General features: G+C 37.6%; 2 protein-coding genes and 2 non-coding genes across 4 annotated transcripts in view; 1 reads left to right on the top strand and 3 right to left on the bottom strand.

Annotated features, from left to right (window-relative positions):
• Positions 1-342: 342 nt before the first annotated feature.
• On the bottom strand, positions 343-414 carry TRNAQ-CUG (transfer RNA glutamine (anticodon CUG)). The gene has a single exon. It is a non-coding gene; the product is annotated as a tRNA-Gln (tRNA).
• Positions 415-798: 384 nt separating this feature from the next.
• RAB11A (RAB11A, member RAS oncogene family) lies at positions 799-24,506 on the top strand. The gene is made up of 5 exons (XM_016208636.2): positions 799-899; positions 8,834-9,029; positions 9,470-9,663; positions 10,829-10,909; positions 17,783-24,506. The coding sequence occupies exons 1-5, from the start codon at positions 860-862 to the stop codon at positions 17,920-17,922; spliced, it is 651 nt and encodes a 216-aa protein (XP_016064122.1). The 5' UTR covers positions 799-859; the 3' UTR covers positions 17,923-24,506.
• LOC148094104 (U6 spliceosomal RNA) lies at positions 5,490-5,596 on the bottom strand. Its single transcript, XR_015716305.1, has one exon. It is a non-coding gene; the product is annotated as a U6 spliceosomal RNA (small nuclear RNA).
• The window catches only part of MEGF11 (multiple EGF like domains 11), a 330,386-nt gene continuing 327,591 nt past the window's right edge, over positions 24,247-27,041 (bottom strand). The window contains exon 26 of the mRNA XM_087820815.1: positions 24,247-27,041. Within this exon, the coding sequence (XP_087676941.1) occupies positions 26,881-27,041 (161 nt within the window). The 3' untranslated portion in view covers positions 24,247-26,880.

Genomic DNA, 27,041 nt, shown 5'->3' with positions numbered 1-27,041 from the left:
GGAGTGAGGAAAAAGTGCCTGCCCTTGAATGAAGTTGGAAGTTGAAAATTCTAGAAAAAGGAATCAAGTTCATCCAAACTTTTCAATTAAGGTCTGTGGAAGAGGGCCCAGGTTTTAAAAAGGAAGTGAAGAGGCTGTTAAGGAGACATGCTGGTGACAATAAAGTACAGGATTGAATGAGTAAATTTGTGAGATCTTTGCAGGCAAAGGTTAAATTCTACGAAATTCCTTCCTTACTTAGTTCAAGGCCATATGTACAGTAGTTGTTTAACAATCATCACTTAGTGAATTGCAGAATTAAAAATGTTGGTCAGGAGTGGAAAAAAAAAACCTAAATGGGACAGGTTCCACCGAGATTTGAACTCGGATCGCTGGATTCAGAGTCCAGAGTGCTAACCATTACACCATGGAACCACCACATATAGTTGGCTGCCTTCGGCTCCCTAATTACCCCTCCCCCATCCACGAACCCACCATTGAGAAGCAGGCTTGATCGGTTCCGACGTGGGGGTGAGGGAAATGAGGGAGAGGCCACTAAGAGTGTAGCGTGCGGCTTCAAACACTGTGATCAGCTAGGAGTCCAGAGACGTTTCTCCTTTGCGCCTCCACGAGGAGGGGAAATTTGAAGACACTCGCGGTACTCGCGCACACCACCCTTCCTGGGCTCAGGGGCGGGGCGCAGCCTCCCCGGAAGTACTTCCCTTAAACGCTAAAGCCCGCCGGAAGTGGCGTATGGCAGGGAGGGGTTCTTTACCCGGTCAGGCAGCAGAAGCTCGGCGCTCGGGTTACCCCTGCAGCGACGCCCCCTGGTCCCACCGATACCACTGCTGCTCCCGCCCCTTCACTCCTCGGCCGCGCAATGGGCACCCGCGACGACGAGTACGACTACCTCTTCAAAGGTGAGGCCATGGGCTCTCCCCTTCTCCACAGACTCCCGTTCGGGGGCCCGGGACACTCCCGGGGGGCCCGCTTGAGACTACCTCTGTACTGAAATTGGCCTTCCTCAGCCTTTCCCTCTCTCAGTGGTTTGTCCTGAGGTCTTCCAGCTCAGCCCTCTTTCCTCCCCTCAGACGGGGAAGGGGGTCCTCGCCTCACACCAACTAGTCTTTTAGCGACCTCCTGATAGGCCTTCGCTAACCTCAGAGCCCCTCACCGAGTGTTCTTACGGCGGGCTGCCTTCTCCCAAATCTCCGTTTCCCGGGTTTTAGGGCCCCTTTAGAGGGATCGCCTCTCCTACCGTGTATCTTTCGGATTTGGCGCCCCTCCCCCTCAGTATGCTCTTCGCCGGGCTCACTCCCCTTCCTGCATCTCTTTGACCCGCCCTTCGCTCCGCTCCTCACCTTGCCCAGGAGCAGGCTGCCACTACAAGTCTTTTTCTTATCTGCCTCCCTTTCCCCTCTGGTGAACCGCTCCTCTGCGTCTCACTGTCCCTCCCTCCGCTCGGACAGACTGCTCTCTCAGTCATTTTCCATCCCTGGGCCAGGCCCTCGTTAAAATCTGAGTGGCCAGCGGCCCCCACAAGCCCCACAGTTCTCTCCGTAAGTAACTGGCCCCGGTAGCTCTTTCTCTCGCACTGGCCCCGGTAGCTCTTTCTCTATCTTCCCTCCCCAAAGAGTTTACAGCTCTCTCAGGTCTTCTATGCGACCCAAGGGTGGGGGGTAGGGCAAGAGGGATTGTCCGTCACCCACGCACGCACTTGTCGCAGTGACCAGGCCGACTGTTGTAATTTCCCATCTAGCCTTTTATCTCCTACCCTCCCTACCCAGCGGCAACCAGCCCGGTATAACTCTTGACTGCTCGCAAGAAGGGGTTGCGGATGGGTGGTGGCTGTTATCCCTGCCAGACCTGAAGGCCCAGTTCCTGAGCAGGAAAGGTTGTGCGCTGCACAAATAACTAGCTTGCTTTATCACTGTGGACTGGTCGCTTCCTGCTGCAGCACTGGGAGGTTCCAACCTCGGTGTTTTTAGAACAGGAAGGGAAGAGTCCTAGTTGGCTACATACCTTTCCCAAAAGGGGGGGTGGGGGGTGGGGAGAAGTGTGGTCTTTGATCAAATTAAATGTTTACTATAAGAGGGAAACATATAGTGCCCTTGGGCAAAACATATTGGAGGGTGAAGAGTGGATAGAAAGAATTGCCTCCTTGTTAGTTCGGAAAGAATCCAAATAGGTTTTTTTAATCAACAGAGATAAAGGGTACAGTTTTCAATGAGAAAAAGAGTTCAGTAAATGCTTTATTTGTTCCGTGAATGGACTCTCACTCTGATGCTCTTTCTTTGCTCTGAATTAGGAGGGCAGCCATCAGTGGTAATGTTGAACAAAGATCATTACCAGGGAGGAAGAAGCCATTGCTATTAAAGCTTTACAGCGCAGGGTGGAGTTTAAAAAGATTAAGCATGGTGACAATTTCTGACTTTGCCATTGGGTGCTAAGAATGAAGCAGGTAACATTTCTTTGCTTTACCAATACTTTCCAAATCTTGGCACACTAGCTGATGATACCCTTATCACCATTTACACTTTTGGGCCGGAATATTCTATTATATGGGGTGAGTATGTTCAGAATCCACCCCCTCACCCCCATAGTGGAAAGTCATTTACAAGAAGAGGGTACTTAATGTATTTTATAAACTGTTTGCTGAAGTCATCTGAGGTCAGGTGAAATTACCTAAGTGAGACCCTGGAGACTGGGGTTTAGCTATTAAACGGAGATTTTTTTTTTAAATTTTTTTTTAAATGAGGTGCTGAGCTACTAGCTACTTTTGAAGTAATTAATTTAGAACAAGATAGACTATCAGAGTATTTCTTCTGTTTGGTTTGGAACTTAAATGTTGGTTACAGAAGACATTTACCCCCCCACTAAGAATATTATCTTGGATTGGCTTGAGGAATTTTAACTTAATTTTGGGATTAGAACATCCTACTAACAATGATTGAGAGCCCAGGATTTTGGAATCACAGGCATGGATACAAATCCTGACTCAGGTCTTAAATTTGCTTTGTGACCTTGAGAAAGTTAACTTTTTGAGCCTCAGTTCCCTCATTTATAAAAAGAAAATAATATGTACCTCTCAGGACTGTTGTGAGAATTAAATGGGACTGGTTGTAAATTTTTAGTTTCTGTGAGGACTCAATAAATGGTAATAATGTGAAAGAAGTTACTGTGGTCTTGTCAGTTTTTTTAATCATATATCTTTATAAATATAAGAGTATTTAAGTATTAGTAAGGAAACTTAAAACTAGGAACTTCTAAAGTACTTAGTTTCCATGGGTTATGGTTTCATTTGTTGCACATTTTGCTGTTTAAGGTAGGGTGTTTAAAAAATTCTGCTAAGAAGGATTTCCACTTTTTTAAAGCTCTTACAGGACATGAGTCACTTTTTTTTTTTTTTATACTTCAGTGCTGATTATTTAGCCAAAATCTTATTTATACAATTATTATAATTTAAAATGAAGTAATAATAATTTCATTTTAAAATTGTTTTATTCTAGAGATGAGATAAACTGCAGCTGTCTACTTGGAAGAAGGCTTATCTAATAAACTTAATAGTTGAGGGAATTGAAAGTTAGTTTGCCAGTTAAAAATGAAGAGAAGTTGTCCTGGCTGGTGTGTCTCAACTGGCTGGAGCATCATCCCATATATGGGTCAGGGTACATATCTAGGTTTCGGGTTCCATCCTGGGTTGGATGAGTTCGAGATGTTTCACTCTGATATCCATCTTTCTCTCTTTGTTCCCTCGCCCTTCCTCTCTCTCTAAAATCATTTTTTTTAAAAAGATATTTTGATTAGTATAGGTTAGAGTAGTCCAAATGGGAATACAATGTGGGGAGAACAGGACAGTTATTCTAAATTATGTATTTGTTCTTGAACATTACTCTTTAGTTAAGCTTAACATTGAGACATTTGGTGGGGGATTAGTTTTATTTTTAAAAACTTGACTTTTTATTTTAAACACTTAAATTCTACAAGTATTTACCCACAATGTGGTTAAGGCCCTGTGGACCATATAAGTGAAGTAGGCATCAATCATAGTTCCTATTTACAAATATTGTGGTAGACACCAATCCAGTCAGTCACATTTTCTGAAAATACTTGGATACTTAGTCTACACCATTTTCTTTTTTTTAAATCCTCACCTGAGGATATTTTTTCATTGCTTTTCAGAGAGTGGAAAGGAGAGAGAGAGAGAAATATCAGTGTGAGAGAGACACTTAGATTGGTTGCCTCCTACACTTGCCCTGACTGGAGCCAGGGATTGAGCTGGCAACTGAGGTACATGCCCTTGTCAGGAATCAAACTCTGCACCCTTTAGTCCGCAGGCTGACACTAATCACTGAGCCAAACCAGCTAGGGCTACACTATTTTCTTTTTAATCTCATTGAAGGTCAGTAGTAATTAACCATCAGCTGATTGTCCGTGGAAATGATCATAGGAAATTTGCTGTCTTGCACCTTGGTAGTTTTTCTTTCACAACTTTTGGTTGAGCAACTCACATTCTGCTGAGTCTGGACTTCAGCCTTATTTTGAATGCATTTTATTTTAAAGACTCTTTTGGTGAGGTACTATGAATATATAGGGTGAGGCAAAAGTAGGTTTATATTTGTGTGGAAAATAATACAATAAATAATGAATAATAATACAAGAATAAACTTTCGTGCACTCACAACTGCAAACCTACTTTTGCCCTGTCCTGTAGTTGAAAGTAGATCTCCCAAGTTTATATATAAACACCAGTATGAAAATTATCAGTTATTCCTTCAGGCGATAACTTAGAGGTCTGATGTACTACGATTGATTTGTTGAGTTAAATTTTAGTCCAGCCCTGGCTAGGTAGCCTAGTTTGTTAGAGCATTGTCGTGATATTACCGATATTGTGGGTTTGATACCGAGTCAGGGCACATACAAGAAGCAACCAATGAATGCATAAATAAGTGGAACAACCAAATTGATGTTTCTCTTTCTCTCAAATCAGTCAAATCAAATAAATTTAGTTCTGTATATTAGTTTGCAAGGGAGTGTATAAAACTAAATGTGGTTGAATAGGTGGAAACTTTAATTAAATAACAATATGTATATTCTGTTTTTATGGCATTTAGCAGTCTAATATTTTATATATATTGTACCAAATTTAGTATTAGGGGTTAGAGATGATACTTAAAATTCAGCAGATAAGGTTAACCAAGTGGTGATAAATACTATCAGGTTATTTTAGCAATACTATAGCTGTTCATATAAAGATGCTGTTATTTATGTTTATATATTTTATAATGATGGCTATAGTTATAAAATGTTTAAAGTACTTTTAACCTAAGATACTAGTTATGGAAAACAGGAAAGTCTCTGCAAATTCCTTTCTTGAACTATAGGATGTGATCATATAGTTTGTCACATTTAAAAAATGCAATGAATTATTATCATCTTAATGAGAGAAACTGATTAGAAATTAAGTTTGAGCCCATGAAAAATCTTTTTGTTTTTTTATTTACTTGTTTGTTTATATAGAAAGCTCCACGAATTTGCGTGTCATTCTTGCTCAGGGGTCATGCTACTTTTCTCTGTATCATTCCAATTTTAGTATATGTGCTGCTGAAGTGAGCACTTGGTTTGTTTTTTAAATCATAGCCAGTGAATTCTCTTCTGTTGCTTAGGTAATTTATTCTAATAGCTTGTTAATATTTTTCGTGAGCCTAAATGTTTACTTCTTGGTTTGGTTTCTCATTTGATAACTGAATAAATAGAAGCAGCTTTCCTTCTTGTGTTGTTTCTCAGCATCATCTTGGCAGTACTATTCTTAACTGTTATCTTCTGTTGTAATTTAAGATATAATCCTTTAGTAAGTTGCTAGTCCTAATTCTGGCAATTTTACCTATGTCTAGTTGAGATAACTACTGTATAAAGCATTCATGAGTCTTGAATTATTGTCAGTTAAAGGTGCTGTTTTTTATAATGTTAAAATTATTTGGTTACATTGAGGGCAAAAAATGCCCTCACTAACTTACTTTATGATGGCATAAAGATTTGAGGATGGGAAGACAATGAACATAGTTATTAGTTAAAGTGGAGGTCAAAAGGGAAGGAATTAAAAACTTTAAAGGGCTAGAGTTTTTGGGGAGGGAAAAGGTGTTCTTTTATTTTCTAAAGGCATTGTCATTCTAGATGTCTTGCTCTTTGGCTCCTGAACTACTGATTGATACCTGAGTGCCTATGAAATAGAAAATAGAAATGATCAACTTTTTGTGTGTTTTTGTTTTTTCTTTTTTGTTCCCACTTCAAGTGAGGCTTTTATACCTCAGTGCTAGTGTGAGGCCAGAAATGATTCAAGGGAGGTTTCCTTGGCAGAACATTCAGCCTCTTTCACTGAGAGGCAATAGTGAGTATCCTATTAAGAGGCTAGACTCAATATTACTGAAACTGGGATTTGACCTCATGTCCAGAATGGTGGACCTTGGAAACTGACATATAAACCAACCTTCCTATAAAATAAGTGTATTGTTTTTGTATGTTACTTTTATAATCTTAATATATTCTTTGGTATCCAAGTTAAAGCATTTATTATAATGTCTGTGTTTGCCACAATACCTTTGCCATCTCTAATGGACTATATAGCTAGAAATAACTATTCCTTGTGCTGCCTGGATGATTTCTTGCTGAATCAGCTGATAGAGGAAACCAGAATATATGCATTTGATAATATACTCCCTCCAACACTGTCCGGAGGCCAGCTTATATCCGCTCTTGTGGCAAGGAAGGAATGCATAATGGATTCTCTTTGCCCTCTGATCAGAATGCAGTGAACTCTACAGTTTTTACCTCCCTCTACACTCCCCCTGTCCCCCCACCAAATCCCAGTCTCTTTAGTAAGGCTTGGTCTTATTCTTTGGTGTTATTCTTGCATGTTTCTAGTCCTGGTGCTTATATCAATTAGCTAGTAAGAAGTAAGAATAAGCATTAGTAGTTCACATTAGGAATAAGTATATTGTTTTCTGAAATGCCTATAAAATTTTTACAAAGGAAAAAAGGGTTATCAAGCTTATATCCTGTAAATCGGTGAACTTGTTTTGTCTTTTAAATTTAGATAGACATGCTTTAAAATAACTGCTTATTTCCCCATTGTTTTTGAAATTTTTAAGTGTAATATTGCCCTGGGTGAAAAAGAATCCCCATGTATTTAGTTAGTAAATAACTGTCTCCTAAAAGTAATTATAGGAAATAAATTCACCTAATCAAAATCTGTTTTAAAGCCTGACTGGATAGTTCAGTTGGTTAGAGTGTTGTCCTGATATGCCAGCATTGTGCAGGTATGATCTCTTGTCAGGGCACAGACAAGAATTAACCAATGAATGCATAAATAAATGGAACAACAAATTGATGTCTGTCTCTTTCTCTTTCTAAAATCATTGAAAAAACCCCTATTTTTAAAAATTCATGAAGTGCTGCCCTGGCTGGTGTGACTCAGTGATTAAGAGTGTTAGCCTGTGCACCAAAGAGTCATGGGTTCGATTTCTGGTCAAGGGCGAATACCTGGGTTGCATATTCCCTCCATCCTTGGTCGGGGCTGCTGGAGGCAACCAGTGGACGTGAGTCTCTGTCATGTTTTTTGTTTTTTTTTAATGTATCTTTATTGATTTCAGAGAGAGGAAGGGAGAGGGAGAGAGAGATAGAAACATCAATGATGAGAGAGTCCTCATTGATTGGCTGCCTCCTGCACGCCCCAAACTGGGGATCGAGTCCGCAACCCTGGCATGTGCCCTGACCAGAGTCAAACCTTGACCTCCTGGATCTTAGGCTGATGCTCAACCGCTGAGCCACGCCCGGCTGGGCGAGTCTCTCTTGTTGAATTCATGTGTGTTGTTGAATTCCTGTGTGTTTCGTGTTGTGTCTGTTCCCCCCTCTCCCTCTGCTCCCTCCCTCCCTCTGCTCCCTCCCTCCCTCTCCCTCTGCTCCCTCCCTCCCTCTGCTCCCTCCCTCCCTCCCTCCCCTTCTACTCTATCCATCCATCCATCCATCCATCCATCCATCCATCCATCCATCCATCCATCCATCCATCCATCCATCCATCCATCCCTTCCTCTGTCTCTCTCTGAAAAGCAATGGAAAAATATCCTCAGGTGAGGATTAACAACAAAAAAATTCATGAAGTCCTAAGTGAAAGTGTATGTTTGCTGTTCACTCAGAATTATTAGTCAGCTTCCTAGAGCCTGTTAAATTTAGTGGATGGAGTGTTTGTTTTTGGAGGGGTCTCTAGTTTCCTGCCAATCTGTTAAATGGCAAATACAGTTTCTGTGATCTGGGTGGCAAAGTTTATAAACCTGATGCGCCTCATATGTTAAATGTGATTCATTTTGCCCAGAAGTGAGTCCTGAAGTCACACCCAGTCTTTGATAAAACTAAGTAGAACATAGTATTCATTTTTTCTCTTTCTCAACCACTCACTAACATCCTTTGTTTTTTCATGTCTGATACAAGTTAGTATCACAAATTGTTCATTTGGTTTAGGATTTATCTTTTAAATTACTACCTTCTAAGGCAGCGATTTTCAACCTTTTTCATTTCATGGCACACACAAACTAATTACTAAAATTCTGCAGCACACCAAAATATATTTTTTGCCAATCTGACAAAAAAATAGGTACAATTTTGATTCATTCACACCAGGACAGCTATTGTGGTGTCATTCTTTTATTTGACAATCTAAGGGAAAAGAGGTCAGTTCCTCTGGCTAAATAGTCAGGTATTGCATGTTCTAAAAATTCTTGTGGCACACTGCTTGAGAATTGCTGTTCTAAGGTAGTGTGTTTATCTCACTCATCTGACATAAAGTTCTTTGCCTTTTCAGTTGTCCTTATTGGAGATTCCGGTGTTGGAAAGAGTAATCTCCTGTCTCGATTTACTCGAAATGAGTTTAATCTTGAAAGCAAGAGCACCATTGGAGTTGAGTTTGCAACAAGAAGCATCCAGGTTGATGGGAAAACAATAAAGGCACAGATATGGGACACTGCTGGGCAAGAGCGATATCGAGCTATAACATCAGCGTAAGTCTCAATAGTTTTTAAGTTCTGTGAATTAGGCTGCCATCAAGTGAATTAGCTGACTTTTGGTATTGGAAAGGGTGCTGTTTTTTCCTCCTTTTAAGAAATCCAGTATTAGGATTTTGAAATTTATTTATAAATGTTTTTAAAAATATATAGTCCAAGCCCTGGCCAGTGTGGCTCAGTTGGTTGAGTGTCATCCCATGCACCAAAAGGTCGCTGGTTGGATTCCATTTGGAACACATGGGTTTTGGGCTCAATCCCCAGTAGGGGGTGTGCAGGAGACAGCCAGTCAGTGTTTCTCTCTCTCTCTCCCCCCTTCTTTTCTAAAATCAACAAAAACATTAATATATAAATATAATCCATATATTTTATAGTTCTTCCTGGTGTTCCCTTCTATTTTGTAGTTGTTTTCTGATAGTTACATATGTTTCTGTTTTCAGATACTATCGTGGAGCTGTAGGTGCCTTACTGGTTTATGACATTGCTAAACATCTCACATATGAAAATGTAGAGCGATGGCTGAAAGAACTGAGAGATCATGCTGATAGTAACATTGTTATCATGCTTGTGGGTAATAAGAGTGATTTGCGTCATCTCAGGGCAGTTCCTACAGATGAAGCTAGAGCTTTTGCAGGTTAGTGATGTGAATTTCATGTTATTACAGTGATTCTGTATTTCTTACTGTTATATCTTGCAGTTTTGATAACCCTTCCAATAAGAGTAATCAGTTATAGTAGTTTCTGAAAGGTAAAACTGAAGGAATAATGAATGCTCAGCAAGGATTGTTGTTTTAAAAGTGTGTGATGAATATTGGCCTCTTTTGCTTAACTTTGAGTCATTAAAACACTGTAGTATTTTGAATTTTTGGTGCTAAAAATTGAATATAAATACTGTCTTCTTTTCTCTCCCTGGAAAGGGTAGATGAAATCTATGCTGTACTCCTGTTTCTTTTTCCATTATGTCTCTGTTTACCAAGGCTGCTATATGTGGGTTTGAAAGTAGTAGCCCAGGGAGTGTCAGGGACCAATTGGCATGTAGCTGCATAGGAGTTACAACTTTTTTAGCATTATAGAGGGTCTACCTAGCTCTTGCTACTGTTCTGGAAGGGCATCCTACCAGAAGGCAATATTGTACATTCTTGGTTAGTAGTGAAGGTTGTGACCCTCCACTAGTGATTATGCCCTTTTCTAGTTTTCCAGCCAAGAAGCTTCATTTTAAATAGTATAGTTACAGAATTCTAAGTGAACCATATATACCCATCCTTGTTTATACCATAGCTATATGGTTGAAGGGCAGTAAGGGATGGAAATAGCTGGATATTTGATAAGTTGACTACATTTTCAGTAGTGTTATTCATTCTGGTGGTAGTATTTAGATATAACAAGTATTTATTTTAATGAATCTGATAAACATTTCTTATGGTTATTTTTAATCTGCTAAAGTGTAAGTAGAATGGTGCCCTTATTACTCAAGAAGTTGGGGAGGTCTTAGGATTAAGAAAGGTCTTTTAGGCCCTGGCCGGGTAGCTTAGTTGGTTAGAGTGTCGCCTGGGTACACCAAGGTTGCAGGTTTGATCCCTGGTCTGGGCACATACAAGAATCAACTAATTAATGCATAAATAAAGTGGAACAACGAATGGATATTTCTCTCTCTTTCTCTTCCTCTCTCCCCCTCCCCCACTTTCTTTTTCTCTCAAATCAATTAAAAAAGGTCTTTTATTTTTCCATTTAAAGGCTTGAGTGTGTTATATCCCTTGTATTAAAATTTGACAAAACTGAAGTTTTTGCGTCTCTCCACAGAAAAAAATGGTTTGTCATTCATTGAGACATCAGCTCTAGACTCTACAAATGTAGAAGCTGCTTTTCAGACAATTCTGACAGGTAAGACTTGCATTTTCAGGTTGTACCAGTAGGAAATAAAAGTTTTAGGAAGGTAATTTAAACAAATTAATTGGAAAAGCAAACTATCACACTCTTTGAGAATGACTGTTTGAGAGCTACTATAGCAAGAGCTATAAAATTAGTTGCACCCTTTGCTTGCTGAACTTTAATCATTCTAATTCATCTGGTTTATAGTGTGAAAATATTTTGAAAATTATTTGTTCACTTCTATTATTACCTCAATCCATATATTCTGTAATTCATGGTCACAAGCACAAAGTAATGCTTAATTATACTTTCTAAGATAAATATTAAAATCCTGGCTTTGGAAAGATATAATAAATGTCTTATTGAAATTCAGTAAAGTGAAGGCATTCTTGGTTCTAATGTGTGTTATAGAAGCAACTAGGGAAAAATATGTTCTTAAAAATTTTAATGAAAAACAAAAAGTAAAATTCTCTCATGATATATTGTAGAAGATGCAGGGTGTCACCTGTGGAGAAAATCAGCCAGTGGTTGCATATAGAAAAGTTTAAGTAATGGGAAAGGAACAAAGTTCATGCTGTTTGGAATGTGGATGTGCAGATCAGGTCAACTTCCAGGATAAGGAAGGCATTTTATTTGTGTTGACTCACATTTACCCTGACTATTAGAGTGGCCAATTTATAAGTAAATTTAATCTTAATCCACTAAAGTCCTTTGATAGGTTGTTTTAAGTACTTTAAAATTGTATGTTACTTTTAAGAATTCCTAGTCTTTATACATAGTATTGTCTTGTTCTAAAGAGTCTATGTGGAAAAATGGTTAAAAAAGTGAGTTTCCAATTATAATGTAACAAGATATCAATTTATTCTTTGTATGCAGCACTTGTCATAGAGGTAAACAGGTTTTAACTTGTATTTATTTTTATTTTTTTAAAAAAACATGTTTGTGTTTTGTTTTTTAATTTTAAAAAAATATATCTTTTTTGATTTCGGAGAGAGGAGAGGGAGAGATAGAAACATCAATGATGGGAGAGTCATTCATCGGCTGCCTCCTGCACCCCCCGACTGGGGATCGAGCCTGCAACCTGGGCATGTGCCCTGACCGGGAATCGAACCCCGATTGCCTAGATCCTAGGCCAATACTCAACTGCTGAGCCACGCCTGGCTGGGCAGGTTTTAACTTTTAAATGTCTTATTTTACTGTAAAAATGTAGGGAATAAGCCTAGGATTTAAGAGCATGGACTTGGGAGCCTGACTTGGGTTCTAGTCCTGGCTCCGCCACTTATTAATTCTGTAATCCTAGGTAAGTTACTTAATGTTTTTAGGCCTTACTTTTTTTCTGTAAAATTTAAATATGTTTTGGGAAGTTCTGTTATTTTCTTTTTGAAGAGGGGTCTGTATTTATAATATCTGTGATATGATTTGACTCAACTATTAGGTTGTGACTTCAAGATTTTTTTCTCTGTAACCCACAGAAAAGAATTGCCTGTCACTGAGACATCTACTCTAGACTCCAGAATGAGTACATGTGTTCATGCATGTAAAATACTTAGTTATCCCTGGTACATAGTGAATATTTGATAAATTAGTACCTAAACAGCAGTTAAGGCATTTAAAAAAACGAATTAAAAAAGAAACTAAATATTGGTGATTTGCATATGTATTCTATTAGAATTCTTTTCTGTTATCAAAAAATAGTAACTAAAAGAACTGGTGCTGAGGTTGGATAAATAGTCTTTGGAACATAGTAGCTTTCATTTAGAATCTTCTTTGTGTGGTTTCATTGCAGATCATTTTAAGCAAGCAAGATTTGATTAAATATGCAGTATGTTTGCAATCCTGCTTTTTCCCCCCTTTATACCATTTGTGTGGATTTTATTGAGTCAGATGACTATATAGTAGTTCTTGTGTTCAAGTAACCCTTATTTTGCTTAATAATGGCCCCAAAGCACAAGAGTAGATATGCCAAAGAGAACCTATATAGTACTTCCATTAGGTAAAAAGGTTTGTATATATAGGAAAAAACATAGTATATATAGGATTTGGTACTATCTGTGGTTTTAGGCATCCCCTGGGTGTTTTGCACTGTAGCCCCTGCAGATGGTGGGGGTGGGGGGACTACTGAATTTTACTAGAGTAGTGAGAATCTCTTATTTAGGTATAGCAGCTTTGTCCTTGGAATGTGGCAACTTTTTTTTTTTTTGCCAATCCTCACCCCAGGATATTTTTTCCATTGATATTTTTTTTAGAGAGAATGGAAGGAAGGAAGGGGGAGAGAGAGAGAGAAGGAAGCATACATGTGAAAAAGACACATTGATTGGCTGCCTCTGGTATGTGCCCTTGACCGGGAATGGAACCTGAGACCCTTCGGTGCAGGGGCCGGTGCTCTAACCACTGAGCCGCGTGGGCCAGGGCACATATGGCAACCTTTAAATCCTTGTTAGTAATCAGATTGGAGCTTCTTTTTTTTTTTAATCCTTACCCGAGGATATTTTTTTCCCATTGCTTTTCAGAGAGAGTGGAAGGGAGAAAGAAGAGAAACATTGATGTGAGAGACATTGATTGGTTGCCTCCCACACCCCATCTGGGGCCTGGGGATGGAGCCTGCAACTGAGGTACGTGTCCTTGGTCAGAATTCAACCAAGGACCCTTCGGTTTGCAGGCCGACGCTTCAGCCACTGAGCCAAACCAGCTAGGGTGCATTTTTAAAAAATATATGTTTTTGTTGATTTCGGGGAGAAGGCAGGAGGGGGGAGAGAAAGAGAGAGAAAGAAAAACAAACATCAATGATGAGAGTCATTGATCAGCTGCTTCCTGCATGCTCCCTACTGGGGATCGCCCGATCAAGAATCAAATGGTTACCTCCTGGTTCACAGGTTGACGCTGAACCACTAAGCTATGCTGGCTGGGCGGATTGAAGCATTTTTTGACCTTTGAGAAACTTACATGGTTTGAAGAACACCTAAACATTTCTGACCTAGGTTGTAGTGGAATAACTCAGGTCTTTCCTATTTTCACAGTTTTTGGAGGCACTGAAGAGTTTTAGCTCTTTTTGTTCCCCAATTTGGAACAGTGGCATTTAACTTCCTTAGAATTTACTTTGCAACTTGATCCATAGTTCCATTAAAGTAGAAATAAGTATATGTCTTTTTTATTTAACTACCTGGTTATATTTAAAGTAATCTTATATTAACTTTTTACTTCATATTTAGATGTATAAGAGTTGTTATATTAGAAAGATAAAGCAGAATTCCTTTTCTTTTTAACCTTACCTATTCTTTGGACATCTTGAAAAGGGACTGCACAGGAATTGGTGTAAGATTCCTTTTTTTAGTGACATATCTAGGCACAAGAAACGTTAAGTAAATTAGTAATGTAGCCTCTTAGTGTGCATTCTACTTAAATATTGGCTCCTAATTTTCTGTCCAGTACTTTCCTATTTATTTATTGTCTTGTTTTTATTTTTATTAGCAGACATCTTTTTGGTGACTGCAGCAAATGTAGCAGTAATCTATTTCTACAAAACAGTATGCAGTATTTGTAGGCAGTTATACAACACTGCTCAAATTTCTTGCTTTGTAGTGAGATCTCTTTAATTATTTAACTCTCTATGTTCTCTGAGAACTCTCCTTTTTCCTCCCTTTCAGTATTTGCTTTTCGTGCAAGAACCCGCAAGATATTTTTTGTTTTGGTTCCCCTAACTTAATGTTTAATACAGCTTGTTGAGAAGTTAAAATTGGTAGAGGAAAACATTTAATCATTTGCATTGAAAAAGAAGAGCCATCCATCCATTTGGGATTAGAGAGAAAACATAAAGAATGAATGGTATAGTTTTATAATAAATTGATGATTATCTTCATTCCTTAGCCACTAGCCTGATTGAATGTCTTTCTTTTTACCCTTGACACACTCTGGTCCCATCCCTTTTCAGTGAAAATAATTTAAATGAAGACTCCATATCCTTTGGTCTTGTTTTTTTAAATTTTAGTCAGTAGTGTTTTTTATTATAATCTGTTTTTCCTCTTGATGCCTCTTAAGCTTTGAACCACTGTCAACCTTCTCAAACACAAATTTTAGCACCCTCCCCCCCATCATAAAAAAGGACACACTAGCTGTCAGTGTTTCTGTTAGTTTATGTATTCAGTGGACTAGTAGTACAGCTTGCTCTTCAGCTTTAGGGAAATTAGTTTTTCATTTGGGGAAAATGTATTAATTCAATTGGTACATTTCTTTAATTTTTCTGTTATGGAAAGTTTTCAGCATACTAAAAGTAGGATAGTATCATGAACTCCCAGGTAGCTGTCAGCCATCATTATGGCCAATTTTTCCTCCACCCACTCCCTCCACCATTATTTTGAAACAAATCCAAGTTATTACATCATTTCATATGTAAACATTTCATGATGTATATCTGAAAGATTAGGACTTAAACCCATAACAACAAAACTTTTACTTAGAAATTGACAGTAATTTCTTATTATCATTTGTTATCCGAACAATATTAAAATTTCCTGTCTTAAGGTTTTTTTTTTACATTTCAAATTAGAATCCAAATATCCAAATGATGTTCATATTGCAGTTGGTTGACATGTTCTTAGAGCATTTTGAAAACAGGATTCTGCTTTCTTTTACCCTATAACTTTACATTTTTAAAATTTTCAAGTATTACAGAAATAATATAGTGAACATCTTATACCCTTCAGCTAGAATCATCAACTTGTCACATTTGGTTTATTTCTACATGTGTATATATACTTTTTCCCCCCTTTGTTCAATCTTTGGAAAATAGTTTGTACACATTTTGGCACTTTACTAAATATTTTAGTATTTTCTCTTCTAAGAACAAGGCATTCTCCTACATAATCACAATACTATATACTATATCCAGAAAATTTATGTTTATACTGTATTATATAATGTGTAGATCATATTCAGTTTTTCCCATGTGTGCTAATGTCCTTTATAGATTTGGTTTTTATATTTTATTTTATTTATTTATTTTTGAAAATATATCTTTATTGATTTCAGAGAGAGGAAAGGGGAGGGAGAGAGAGAGACAGAAACGTAAATGATGAGAGAGTCATTGATCGAGCCCGCAACCAGGGCATGTGCCCTGACCGGGAATCGAACCCCGATCGCCTGGATCCCAGGTCGACGCTCTACCGCTGAGCCACGCCTGGCCGGGCTGGGTTTTATATTTTAAATCTAGGGTATGGTTAGTTGCATCGATGGAATTGTTTTATATGTGGGGTATCAAATAGAGTAGCCACTGATAACAGGTTGTTACCGAGTACTTGAAATATAGCTAGTGAACTGAGGAATTGGATTTTAAACTTTAGTTAATTTAAATAGGTGGCTACTGTATGGGACAGCATAGATGTAGAACATTTATCCCCATTTTTAAAATGTATTTTATGACAACCGTTATGAAGAGTCTTGGCTGGTTGTCTTGTAGAGTGTCCCTCAATCTGAATTTACCTAGTTATTTCCTCACGATAAATTCATTTTAAACACTTTTGATAGGAGTACATAGATATCCTTCATGGGGATACATTGTATCTTTCACAGTATATCGTAGTAGGAGGCATATCATGTTAATTTTTCCCATTTTTGGAATTCCCTTACCTTTTGAGGATATTTTGGGTGGGGGGGGCACTGGGAGAACAAAGATAAATAAGATACATAATATAGTCAGAGGGAACTACTTTTAGGGCAATGCAATATAAGACCAAATAAAATGTGTTAAAGATACTTGCTATAGAAGAATTTAATAACATTTATTCATGTAGTTAGTTATCTATCAACCCCCTAATATTTGCTATACTCTGAAGGTAAAGCAGTGAATAAAGTAGACACAGTTTTGTGCCTGATAGAGTTTAACATTTAGTGGAAGAAGTAGACACTAAACAGTTTTGTAAGTTTCATATAAAATCTCTAGTTGCCTTTTTTGAATAATTATTTAATTACAATTTAACTTTAGGAGACATTGATAAACATTATCTTTCCCTCCTTTTCCAAGAGTTCTTTGGGACTTTGGCATCTTTATGAAGTTGGGCTTTTCCGTATATAACAGCCAAGAAAAACACCTTAACATGCATGATAGTGCAAATTTATTTTTATTTTTCTGTGGTACAATGTTAATGTATATAGTTTTTTTTGATAAGGGTACAATGAAAATACTCATGGTTTAACTAATTCATTTTTTTAATCCTTACCTGAGGATATATTTTTATTGATTTTGAGAGAGAGAAGAAGGGGAGGGGGAGAGAGAGAGAGAGACATCAATGTGATAGAGAAACATCAGTTGGTTGCCATGACCAGGGATCAAACGCACCATCTTTTGGTGTATAGGATGACTCTCCAACCACCTGAGCCATTGGGCCAGGGCTCTAGTGGTTTAATTTAGATCTAAATCCATAAACTATGAAATCTCTTTAAACCAGGATTTATTAAGTGACTGCTGAATCTTTACCTCTCAAATGGAAAACCTTTGTTTCTCTTCTTTTTTCTTTTTTTTAAATATATTTTTATTGATTTCAGAGAGAGGAAGGAAGAGGGGGAGAGAGAGAGAAACATCAATGATGAGACTCATTGATCGGCTGCCTCCTGCATGCCACCTACTGGGGATCAAGTTGGCACCTGGTCATGTGCCCTGACTGGGAATTGAACCATGATCTCCTGGATCATAGGTTGATGCTCAGCCACTGAGCCACACCGGCTGGGCAGTGGCTGTTTGAAAATAAAATTTTAAATTTATGCATTCTCTGTTCAGTTTATGTGCAGTTTTCCCTGCGAATATATCTTCTATCTCTACATATCTTTTATGTCAACTATTGATGGGTTTATTCGACACTGAGTATTGCTGTTTCTTTTTTTCCCCCCACTCAGAGATATACCGCATTGTTTCCCAGAAGCAAATGTCAGACAGACGTGAAAATGACATGTCTCCAAGCAACAATGTGGTCCCTATTCATGTTCCACCAACCACTGAAAATAAGCCAAAGGTGCAGTGCTGTCAGAACATATAAGTTGTTTCTCTTCTCCCATAGAAGGCTGTGTATAGTCCATTTCCCAGGTCTGAGATTTAAATATATTTGTAATCCTTGTGGTCACTTTTGTGTTTTATTACTTCCTCATACTTAACAAATTTTCCATGTTTTAAGTCTTTTGATTTTAGCTTTATAAAATCATCCGTTTGTCCCGAATGACTGCAGCTTTTTTTCATGCTATGGCTTCACTAGCCTTAGTTTAATAAACTGAATGTTTGGATTACTCAATTATTGTTTACTTTTCATCATGGAAACCTGTCACTGTATGACATAATAGAACTTGATCACTTGAAGCTCAGACCTGTTGGTCTTGATCAAATCAAACTGAGAAGACTTTAGAAATAAGCTACCATTTTGCCACAGAGCAGCTTACAGTTCTTGCACTCTTCTCTCAGTGCAGTATGTATTTCCACTAATCTAATTGCCCTATAAACATAGCAGGATTTTGAGAGCTTGAAAAGTTTCCATTCTGGAAGTCACTTTCAAAAATGCCTTAATAGGGTTATATAGTTCAGTAATTTTTGTTTTTCATTTGTGTAAGCATCAAAGTTGATTCGAGAGGACACTTTTCTGGGCAAGAATTATCTTAATACAAAAGACTGTATTGTGGTTTTAGTTGTGTGGTTATGGGGCCGTATGTTAAATAGTGCTGCCTGACAGGCTGGGAACTGGAGAGACTAGTGGAATTCCATCTGGGGTGCCTCTGTTGGAATGATCAGGCAGCTTAAGTTTAATGATAAGTCATTTAATTTATCTAATTTCCCAACAGTAGATTATGTAACATGTTATTGCTCAGTCAATAACTGGCTTAATGGTCTTAGTATCAAATTGTGAAGTGTTAATTTTTGTCTCAAAACCTTCCATTAATGAAATGCAACCTAGTTTTATCTCCATATTCACCAGCAGGCATGGATAATTATTTTAATGCAGAATATTGTGGAATATAGTCCAGTTAAATATCTGGTTTCAGTATGTCAAAAGAATACAATGAGAGATTAATTTCTGCTCAAGTGATATCACTTAAAGGCATGTATTCTTTTAGTACTTTAGATGAAATAGTACTTTGAGTTTAAATAGAATGCATTTAGGCCATTATACAGACCTGAAATCGTTTTCTTCCACTACATTATTGAAATCAATGGAGCAACTAGTTTCTCATTCAGAAATGTGCACACTAATATGTAGTTTTACTTTCTTGTGGATAATATTAAGCACTTACTCTGCAGTGTTCTGAAAGTTGTGTCAACTGAAGTGATTCTATTCAGGATGGTGGAATATCCCCAAAATATATATATGTGTGTGGGATTGCATAGATTACTATGTTTCATAGTTAATCTCCTGTCTTTTGCGATGCTCATGACGTGTGGGGCGCACTGAAGGCATTGCTACAGCCGGTCATTTTGGTTTTCTTATTTTAGTGTATTGGTATGATGACTATTATCTATTTGTAAATCGCTACTTTGTATTTTATGCATGCTCTGTAACTTGCCTTTTTTTAGTTACTGAATTGGAATATATTCACATTCTAATAAACAGTTATAGGGGGACTATTCTTTATGTTGTCAGATTACCTTTTCCCTTTGCTTTGGATATAGCCATAGAATATTTGATTCTGATGAATGAGAGCATATAGGTCCTTGCATTACAGAGTGCAATATTGAATTGGAGGTACCACTGTGTGAACTCAGCTTTGATTTTGGACTTGTAGTTCCATTATGCTTTTCTTGGAAAAAATATTACCAAAAATATAAGGGAAGTATTTAATCTCTGTATTTTGATACATGTCACTAGACCCAGGAAGAGGCTCCATCACTAATTTTACTGAAAATTGGTAGTAAGTTTTTTACAAAATTATTTAAGAGAAGGAGAAACTAGGTAGTGAATTGAAAATGATAAAGTAACTGAATTTTTATGAAGTATAGACTTAATGTTACATTGGGCATGGTTGGATCTTGGGAGTAGTCCAAGAAACCAGAAGTAGTAGAAAATGGCTTTGATTGCATTTCAACAAGTGTCTTCATTCTGAATAGTATCTCATGAGACAAACTGTCTCAATTAAGAAACATTAAATTTTATAATGTTATGACAATTTAGGGCTCAAGGCAGTTTAGTAGAAGTCTTTTGCTACTTGACCCATCTTGTCAGTTATTTTAACTTTGCCTTTTTTTTAATATTTATCTATTATATTCTCCTGAAATGTCAGTTAGCCATCTTGCCTTGGTAAATTTGTATGTAAATGTTCGCAAGTGCTATTCGTGATTTCTCTCTAATATAGTAATTATTACTCTGTAAGGGTAAGTTTTTTTTTAGCCATTGATTGAGTTGCCAAATTCTAAGACAGAGTGCTAGCTGGTGACTTATGCCAGAGGTCTTTTAAGTTCTGAAGGGTTCTGCAGGAAAGTTAAACTTCTTAAGGGTTTGGATTGCCCATTAAATCTAGTCATACTTATTTCACCATTGGGAAGATGAACATCTTAATTTTTGTCTTTATTGACTTGTATTTACAAAATGCAAATGCTCTTAGTGGTTTGAGCTATTGTGATAATCTCTCCATCTACCTTACAGAGACAAAACTACTACTTAGACAGTTTTGGCCAACCCAGAAGCAGAGTAATTCAAGGACTGGGTAGATAATTAAAAACTTACTCCAACCTGTTAGGTTTCAATTTATGGAGCTCTTTTAGCAGAGGAGAAAATGGAGGTTGGTTTGATGTTTCACAAACATAAGCTTGAAAAAAATTAAAAACAAAATATGAATTTTGTATAAGGACGGTGCATGATATCCATTCCCTGTGTGAAAAAAAAAATGAACAAAGACCATTAAAGGATCCTCTCCTACCACATCATTTAGTAGGTTTGCGTAATAGTCAGACTAGTGCTGAATAGAACAGGGCTGACTTTTTTTCTTCTGGTTGGGGCTGTGCTAGTGCCATACGCTTTTTCTGGGGTTTGACAGGTCACCTTTTCCATCACCTATACAATGTGCCAAATAAACTGGAGTTGTCATTCTAAAGTTTTAAAGAATAATTTGTTTCTCCAAACTCTAGGAGGCTGATGGAAACAATAAAGCAATACAAAATGCTATTGTCACTACAACTTATGTAAGGGAGAACCGTTAGTCTGAGAGATTTTTTTTTTTTTAGTCTGAGAGATTTTTAATTGAAGTATCCATTTCCCTGAAAATTGAATTGGAAGATAAAGACTATTTGAAAGGAACTTGATACTAGGCAGATAGTAGAAATATGCAAATTCTGTGAGTTAAAAGAAAGTGGCCGGCATAATAGAGCACTGGACTGGGTGACAAAGATGTGGATTCTAGTCATAGCTCTTTTAGTCATTCCAGTTATTGAGGGGACTGGATTAAGTCATTTGTGGGGTTTACCCCAGCTCCAATTCAGTAATGCTATGAATAAACTCTCTTTTTAAGTATTAGAGCCAAATTAATCATTCTAACTCAAATTTGAATTTAATAGATACAAGTGCACACTTTGCATGATGATTTTGGTTTTATCATCATAACTTGATTGGAATGTTTTTATTTTCATATTAACTCCATTAAATAAGATGAAAGCTTTCAGAACATTTGCGAAATGACTGTCAATTTCACAGTGTGATATACATCAAAGTACCATATGCGCTAAGGTGGGAGGTGCACTTCATGGGCTACTGTGTCAACTGTAAATTGAGAACTGCTTGTTTTTTGGCTTTTGCTGTTAAAATTGCTGGCTTTTAATATATACTTTAAAGTATATTCATGTCTGGGAGAGAACTTTTAAAAACATACTGGTTAATTTAAAAAAAAATCTCTAATAGGAATCTAAAAGAAGGTAGGTCAATCCACAGAACTAGCTATCCAGTAGAACTAGTGACTAAATTCAAGTATATATAGGTTTATGTGTGTAAACACATGATATTAATAGCATTATTTGGCTGTTAGTAGTCCAAACATTTGAATTCAATTATTTAACATTATTAAGCATAGAATTGATAGGTCCTGGCACAGATGTCATGTATATTGGCTGTTAACTATGGTTACCAGTATGTGATGGTAGGGAAAAATAATAGCCAACAGGATTCCTTTCCTATGTTTAAGTCAGTGGAACTTAACATTGCCCCATACACAGAATCTTAGATCTTGTTATCCCCATCCCAATGAATAAGTGTACTACTGCTTTTCCCAGTACCCATTCCCCTACTGAAAACGTGGTGTCGCAGCATACCATCTTCTCAGATCTCTATAGGGAAGTAGTATGTTTCCTTATCTTTTTTTTTTTTTTTTTTTAATCATCTGAGGATATTTTTAAATTGCTTTTCGGGGAGTGGGAGAGAAAAGCATCGAGGTGAGAGAGACACATCGATTGGTTGCCTCCCACACACACCCCAACCTAGGCTGGGGCTCTAGCCTGCAACTGAGGTAGGTGCCCCTGGCCAGAATTGAACCCGGGACCCTTCAGTCCTGAGGGCTGATGCTCTATCCCTGAGCCAAACTAAGGCTGGTTCCTTATCTTTAAGAAGTTGCTGATTACATTGTACTAGTCTCTGTGCCAAAGCATTTCATCCTATGGGCCTAAGAATAGAAGGTCATGCCTGAAACAGGACAGTCTGGGAAGCCCTAGGGAGCAACACACTTTCTGTAGGCTATCTTTGGTATGAAAACAGTTCTGGAGGAGGATGTTAGGATTCTCAGTTACTGGTCTTGATTTACATTTAAGTGGATGTCTAAAAATAGTTCTTTGTAAGAGCTCAGGTCCCCATGTCTTCTCTTACACAAGGCTCTGGAGGGTCATCTGCTGGGCCAGACAGTGCCTTGGGAGGCTGGAATCAGGAGGGATTCTGACAACTCTAGCTACAGACCAGAGCTACCTTGTGTGGGTTTGGATTGGACCACTGCTCAGAATCTTTCTAGCTCTGTAAGTCTGAAGAAAATGTATAATAAGCACTCCACTAACCACCTGAGCCCTCCATTTACTCCTGCCCTTTTGTAATTGCTACATTGTAAGATCCACAAGGATAGGGAATGGGCTTTGTTCATATTTACATTTCTTCTATCCCTCCTACAACCCTGTATCAGATAAGGAAGGACCATTTAAAAGAGTGAGGCGCTCACCTTAGGGTTCGTTTTAGTTTAGCTTGGGGAGCTATAATCTGACAATTAAAATTCAGGTTAAAAAATTTATTAAAAATTATATAATTATAATTGTAAATAATATATAATTATACAAAATTATAAATAATAGTATAATGAATCCCTATGTATCCTTCCATCCCTTTTAAGAAAGATTTTCCATCTCCTCTTTTGCCACATATTAGATGAATGGCTAATAGAATGTGTCATTCCTGAATCTTCTATGTTGAATATAAAACCTGCTGCCTTTGTTTATCATTTATGGTGTTGGGTAGTATTCTGAACCTCATAAGTCCTAATATTAAACTATTGTTCTCAGTAAATACCCTTTTTGCCTTAAAATTCTTGATTATGTTTTATCTTTCACTAAGATGTCAGGCTCCAGCCCTTGAGAGTTGTCTGTTAGGAGGAAGCTCTTTTCTGAATGAGTTTTAATCTCTAACTAGCAAAAATGTATTCTTGGTTAAACGTTTTAGTAAATGGGAGTATACCCTTTGAGTATCACATCAGCCTCTTGAACTGGTAAGTTGAAATGATTTAATTTGACTTAAGTATGTACAAACCTTTGAAAGTCTGAAGGAGAAATTTTAAACTTACACCATTAAATACATTAAGCTCTTTTTTAGCATCTGTATTTTATAATAAAATTAATCCTGCTGCTTTTTCACTAGTTAGGTCACAAAGTTATGTATTAAAAGGCCCTAAAACAGATGCACCCAGAGTACTGTACTGGGTGATAACTTCTATTCGTGGAAAGCTATTCATTGCTCTTAATGCAAATTAGGTGACCCTTATATTTGCCTTTATTCCATTCCATAGAATTACCTTTGTGCCTCTGAGTGTGCACAAGCTGTAATAGTTGCCTTTGAGTCCAAATCTTTGTGAAAGCAGAGAAAGTCTCTGTTTGAGTATACTGAAGTTTATGAGATATTTCAGTAATTTTTGGACATGAATTAAGAATATGTAGTTCCCATTCATTACTTTAATGGAAGTGACTCTCTTGTTATAAATTTGATAGAATTTTTTCACTTTATTTTCAAGCATCTATGGGATAATTTTCACTCTTCTAGCTGTCTAAAGTGACCACACAAAATGTAGGTTAGTTCTACCTTTAAATCTAAGGTGTAGATTATAGACACATTTTTGGTTTGAAACACAACTGTAGGCATTCCTATAAATTAGTTTGAGAAATTAATTTTATTTTGAACAAGGTATGATCCCTCTGAACAGTGAACAAATATATTACAAATCTGGGTTGTTTAAAAAATGTATTGCCATTTCAGTCTCACCTATGCTATTGTACAATCATTGTGTTTTCTTTATTCATTTGAATTATATGCACATCACTTTACTTGAGTGAAAACATAGTTTCTGTAAAATACTTCAACAGATCTTTCCAAGTTGTCAATAAAATGCACAGTGCACATGTTTAGGTTGACCATGAACTTATTTATGACAGTGCTAGACAGAAGTTCCTAACAGTTCTATAAGATGGAAATGTCTTTATTAGTAATTCATAGATATGTGAAGACAACCATTGTCACCAAGTAATCACACCCTCTGTCTTTCCCTTTTCTTGTGGTCCTGATTTAATTTGTGGTACATCTCCTTAAAAATTAGAATGCTAGAACTGAAGGGTTTTAGGGCTCCCTTACCCCTCTTGCTTCTTCCTTTTTTTACACACGGGGGAAAAAGAGCCCAAAGAGGGCAAGTAACACTCAAATCTCTTGACCCAGTGCTTTAGCAATTTCACCATGCCACCTCTTGTTGAAATTTGCCCAGAAGATAGTTGGCCAAAAAGAGGTGAAACTTGAAACTTGAGTGATGGTGCTTGTTTGCAGTTTGCCAGGCAGCAGTTACTGTACATGCAGGGTAAGGGAAGAAGATAAAACCTGGGATTGAGATGAAGTTTCTCCTTGCTGATCTGACTTCACCATGATTCTTGGTCTTTGCTTCACAAAGGTAATTGAGCACTTGCTGCCCTGAAATACTGAGGTAAGTCTCTTATCTTTCTTTCTACATATATATGAGAAATATTTTACTTGAGTCTACAAAGTATTTTCTAGTATTTATATTTAATAAGGCTGTTTTTGGGAAGTAAATTTGCTGATCACTTGCTCCCATGCAGACATGCAGCATTCATGTTAAGTATTAGATATTTTCCCCTAACAGCATTTGCTTAAGCCTTGGTGAAATGGGGGAGGAGGGGCTTACTCATTTTTTTCCCCCTTGCTTTTGCTGGTTATTGCCCAAACTAATGGGTTCCATGGCAGACTTCCAATTTGTATCAAGGGCTTCGGAACTCCCACATTTCCTGTAGCAACTGTTCCAGCTTTGCAGTCATATAGTTCCTCTTCTGTATACCTTTTGGAAGTATTTATTACTGGCTGAACTGTTATTAGAGAATAGAGTGGTATAGGGGTGCCCATTAGTTTTCTTGGTTTGCCCTTTCAGTCTTTAATTCTTGTGAGGAGGTCCACTTTAGGGCTTGGGGGCTGACTCCATTTCGACTCATCTGAGCCCCAGTTTTTCTATGCTCATTAGTAATGGAAGGTACAGACATGTCTGAATACTGGGATCTGGAGCGTTAGCTCATTGTAATTCAGTTTTGGCCATCTTAGCAGGTGGTGGGTTTAAGGTAGAAGTACTTCATGTCCTTATGTGCTGTTTACTATAAAGTTTTTACATCAAGTTACGGCAACCGATTACAGTCCATTCTTTCTTTGATCATTTCAATTTAGTTCCATCAAAAAGCATAATGTACTTCAAGCAATTTTAACTTGACATATCCTCTTTTGTCTAATTTTCTCTATATCAAGCTCAAGATTATGAAGAAATGCTTGAAAGCAAGTACTCTTCTGAGTCAAGGAATGCCAACCAAATAAATTTGATGAGAGGCCAAATACCCATTTTTGGGGATACTTAATTCTTATCAGCCTGTGACTGCTTGCTTAAAGCATCACCTGAGTTTTATTTCCCATGGAATGACTTGGGTGTTGGGTGGACCAAGAAGATATGAAAAGGCCAGGGCTGACTTGCAATATTCTGGAATTTTGAATTGGCAAGATTTGGTAAAAACTGGCCAGAAATATTGTCGTAGACTGAAAAGCTGTTGAGCTTTGAAAACTCTTTTTCCTTGTTCTACCTACCAGCAGGGGCAGAAGAGGGAAAGTTAATTTGTACTTATTTAAGTCTTACTTTAAAAAATTGAAGTTGTTAGCATTAGACTACATAGTAAACTGTAATGTAACCTTGGCCATTGTAATTTGATAGACCAGGCATATATGTACAGGTACTTTAGGTTTGATATTAGCACAGTTTTTGTCTATGTACTAATGATCTTAGGTAATCAAACATGTTGATGGTAACAGCAACCAAAAGTACATATACATTTCAGGTAATTTAAATTAATCCTTTCCCCTCCCCAGTCCTACTTTCCCCCTAGGAAGGTTTGTAAAACCTATTCTACATGCTTTTTAAGCATCATGTTTCAGATAGTTAAATACATAAATAAATATAGTTAGCTATATTTAGTTCATGTTGATGAATAGCTTTTTCCTAAATGTTTTAAAAGATCATGTAATCCAGGTAATTTGGAGTTGGGTGGGTGATAGGATTTACCTTTGCAAACAGACCTTTTGAGCAATTACCCCAGTCCCACTTGGAAGCTCTTCTTTAGTTCCAGGTGAAAGTAATAACTAACACGCAGCTGGAGTCAGTCTGTACCATTATTTCAAGTCAGGGGATTGTCTTCTTTCAGAGAGTCAGAGAATGTTCAGCAGAGCACATTGCAAGAGAGAAGCTTATCCCTCTTAAGACTGCTTGTCCTGGGAGGGCTCATTGGCAGGGCTCTGTCTTTCTGGGAGGAGGTCATAATGACCAGGAATGTGGCTGTTCCTAGGTAGGTCGTATGGATTCTGGATATAGCTGGAGTTAGGACCACGGCCTTCTTGGACCACACTGACTGTGGGCT

Source organism: Miniopterus natalensis, chromosome 1, assembly GCF_054644295.1.
Source record: "Miniopterus natalensis isolate mMinNat1 chromosome 1, mMinNat1.hap1, whole genome shotgun sequence".
NCBI lineage: Eukaryota > Metazoa > Chordata > Mammalia > Chiroptera > Miniopteridae > Miniopterus > Miniopterus natalensis.
The sequence above is the reverse complement of the archived record's forward strand: the minus strand, read 5'-3'. Positions and strand labels throughout refer to the sequence as shown.

Bases quoted from the DNA above. Each gene is read 5' to 3' on its own strand.
- RAB11A (XM_016208636.2), top strand. From the start codon at position 860: ATGGGCACCCGCGACGACGAGTACGACTACCTCTTCAAAG. The intron at 900-8,833 runs GTGAGGCCATGG...TTGCCTTTTCAG, and splicing joins GTACGACTACCTCTTCAAAG to TTGTCCTTATTGGAGATTCC. The intron at 9,664-10,828 runs GTTAGTGATGTG...GTCTCTCCACAG, and splicing joins TGAAGCTAGAGCTTTTGCAG to AAAAAAATGGTTTGTCATTC.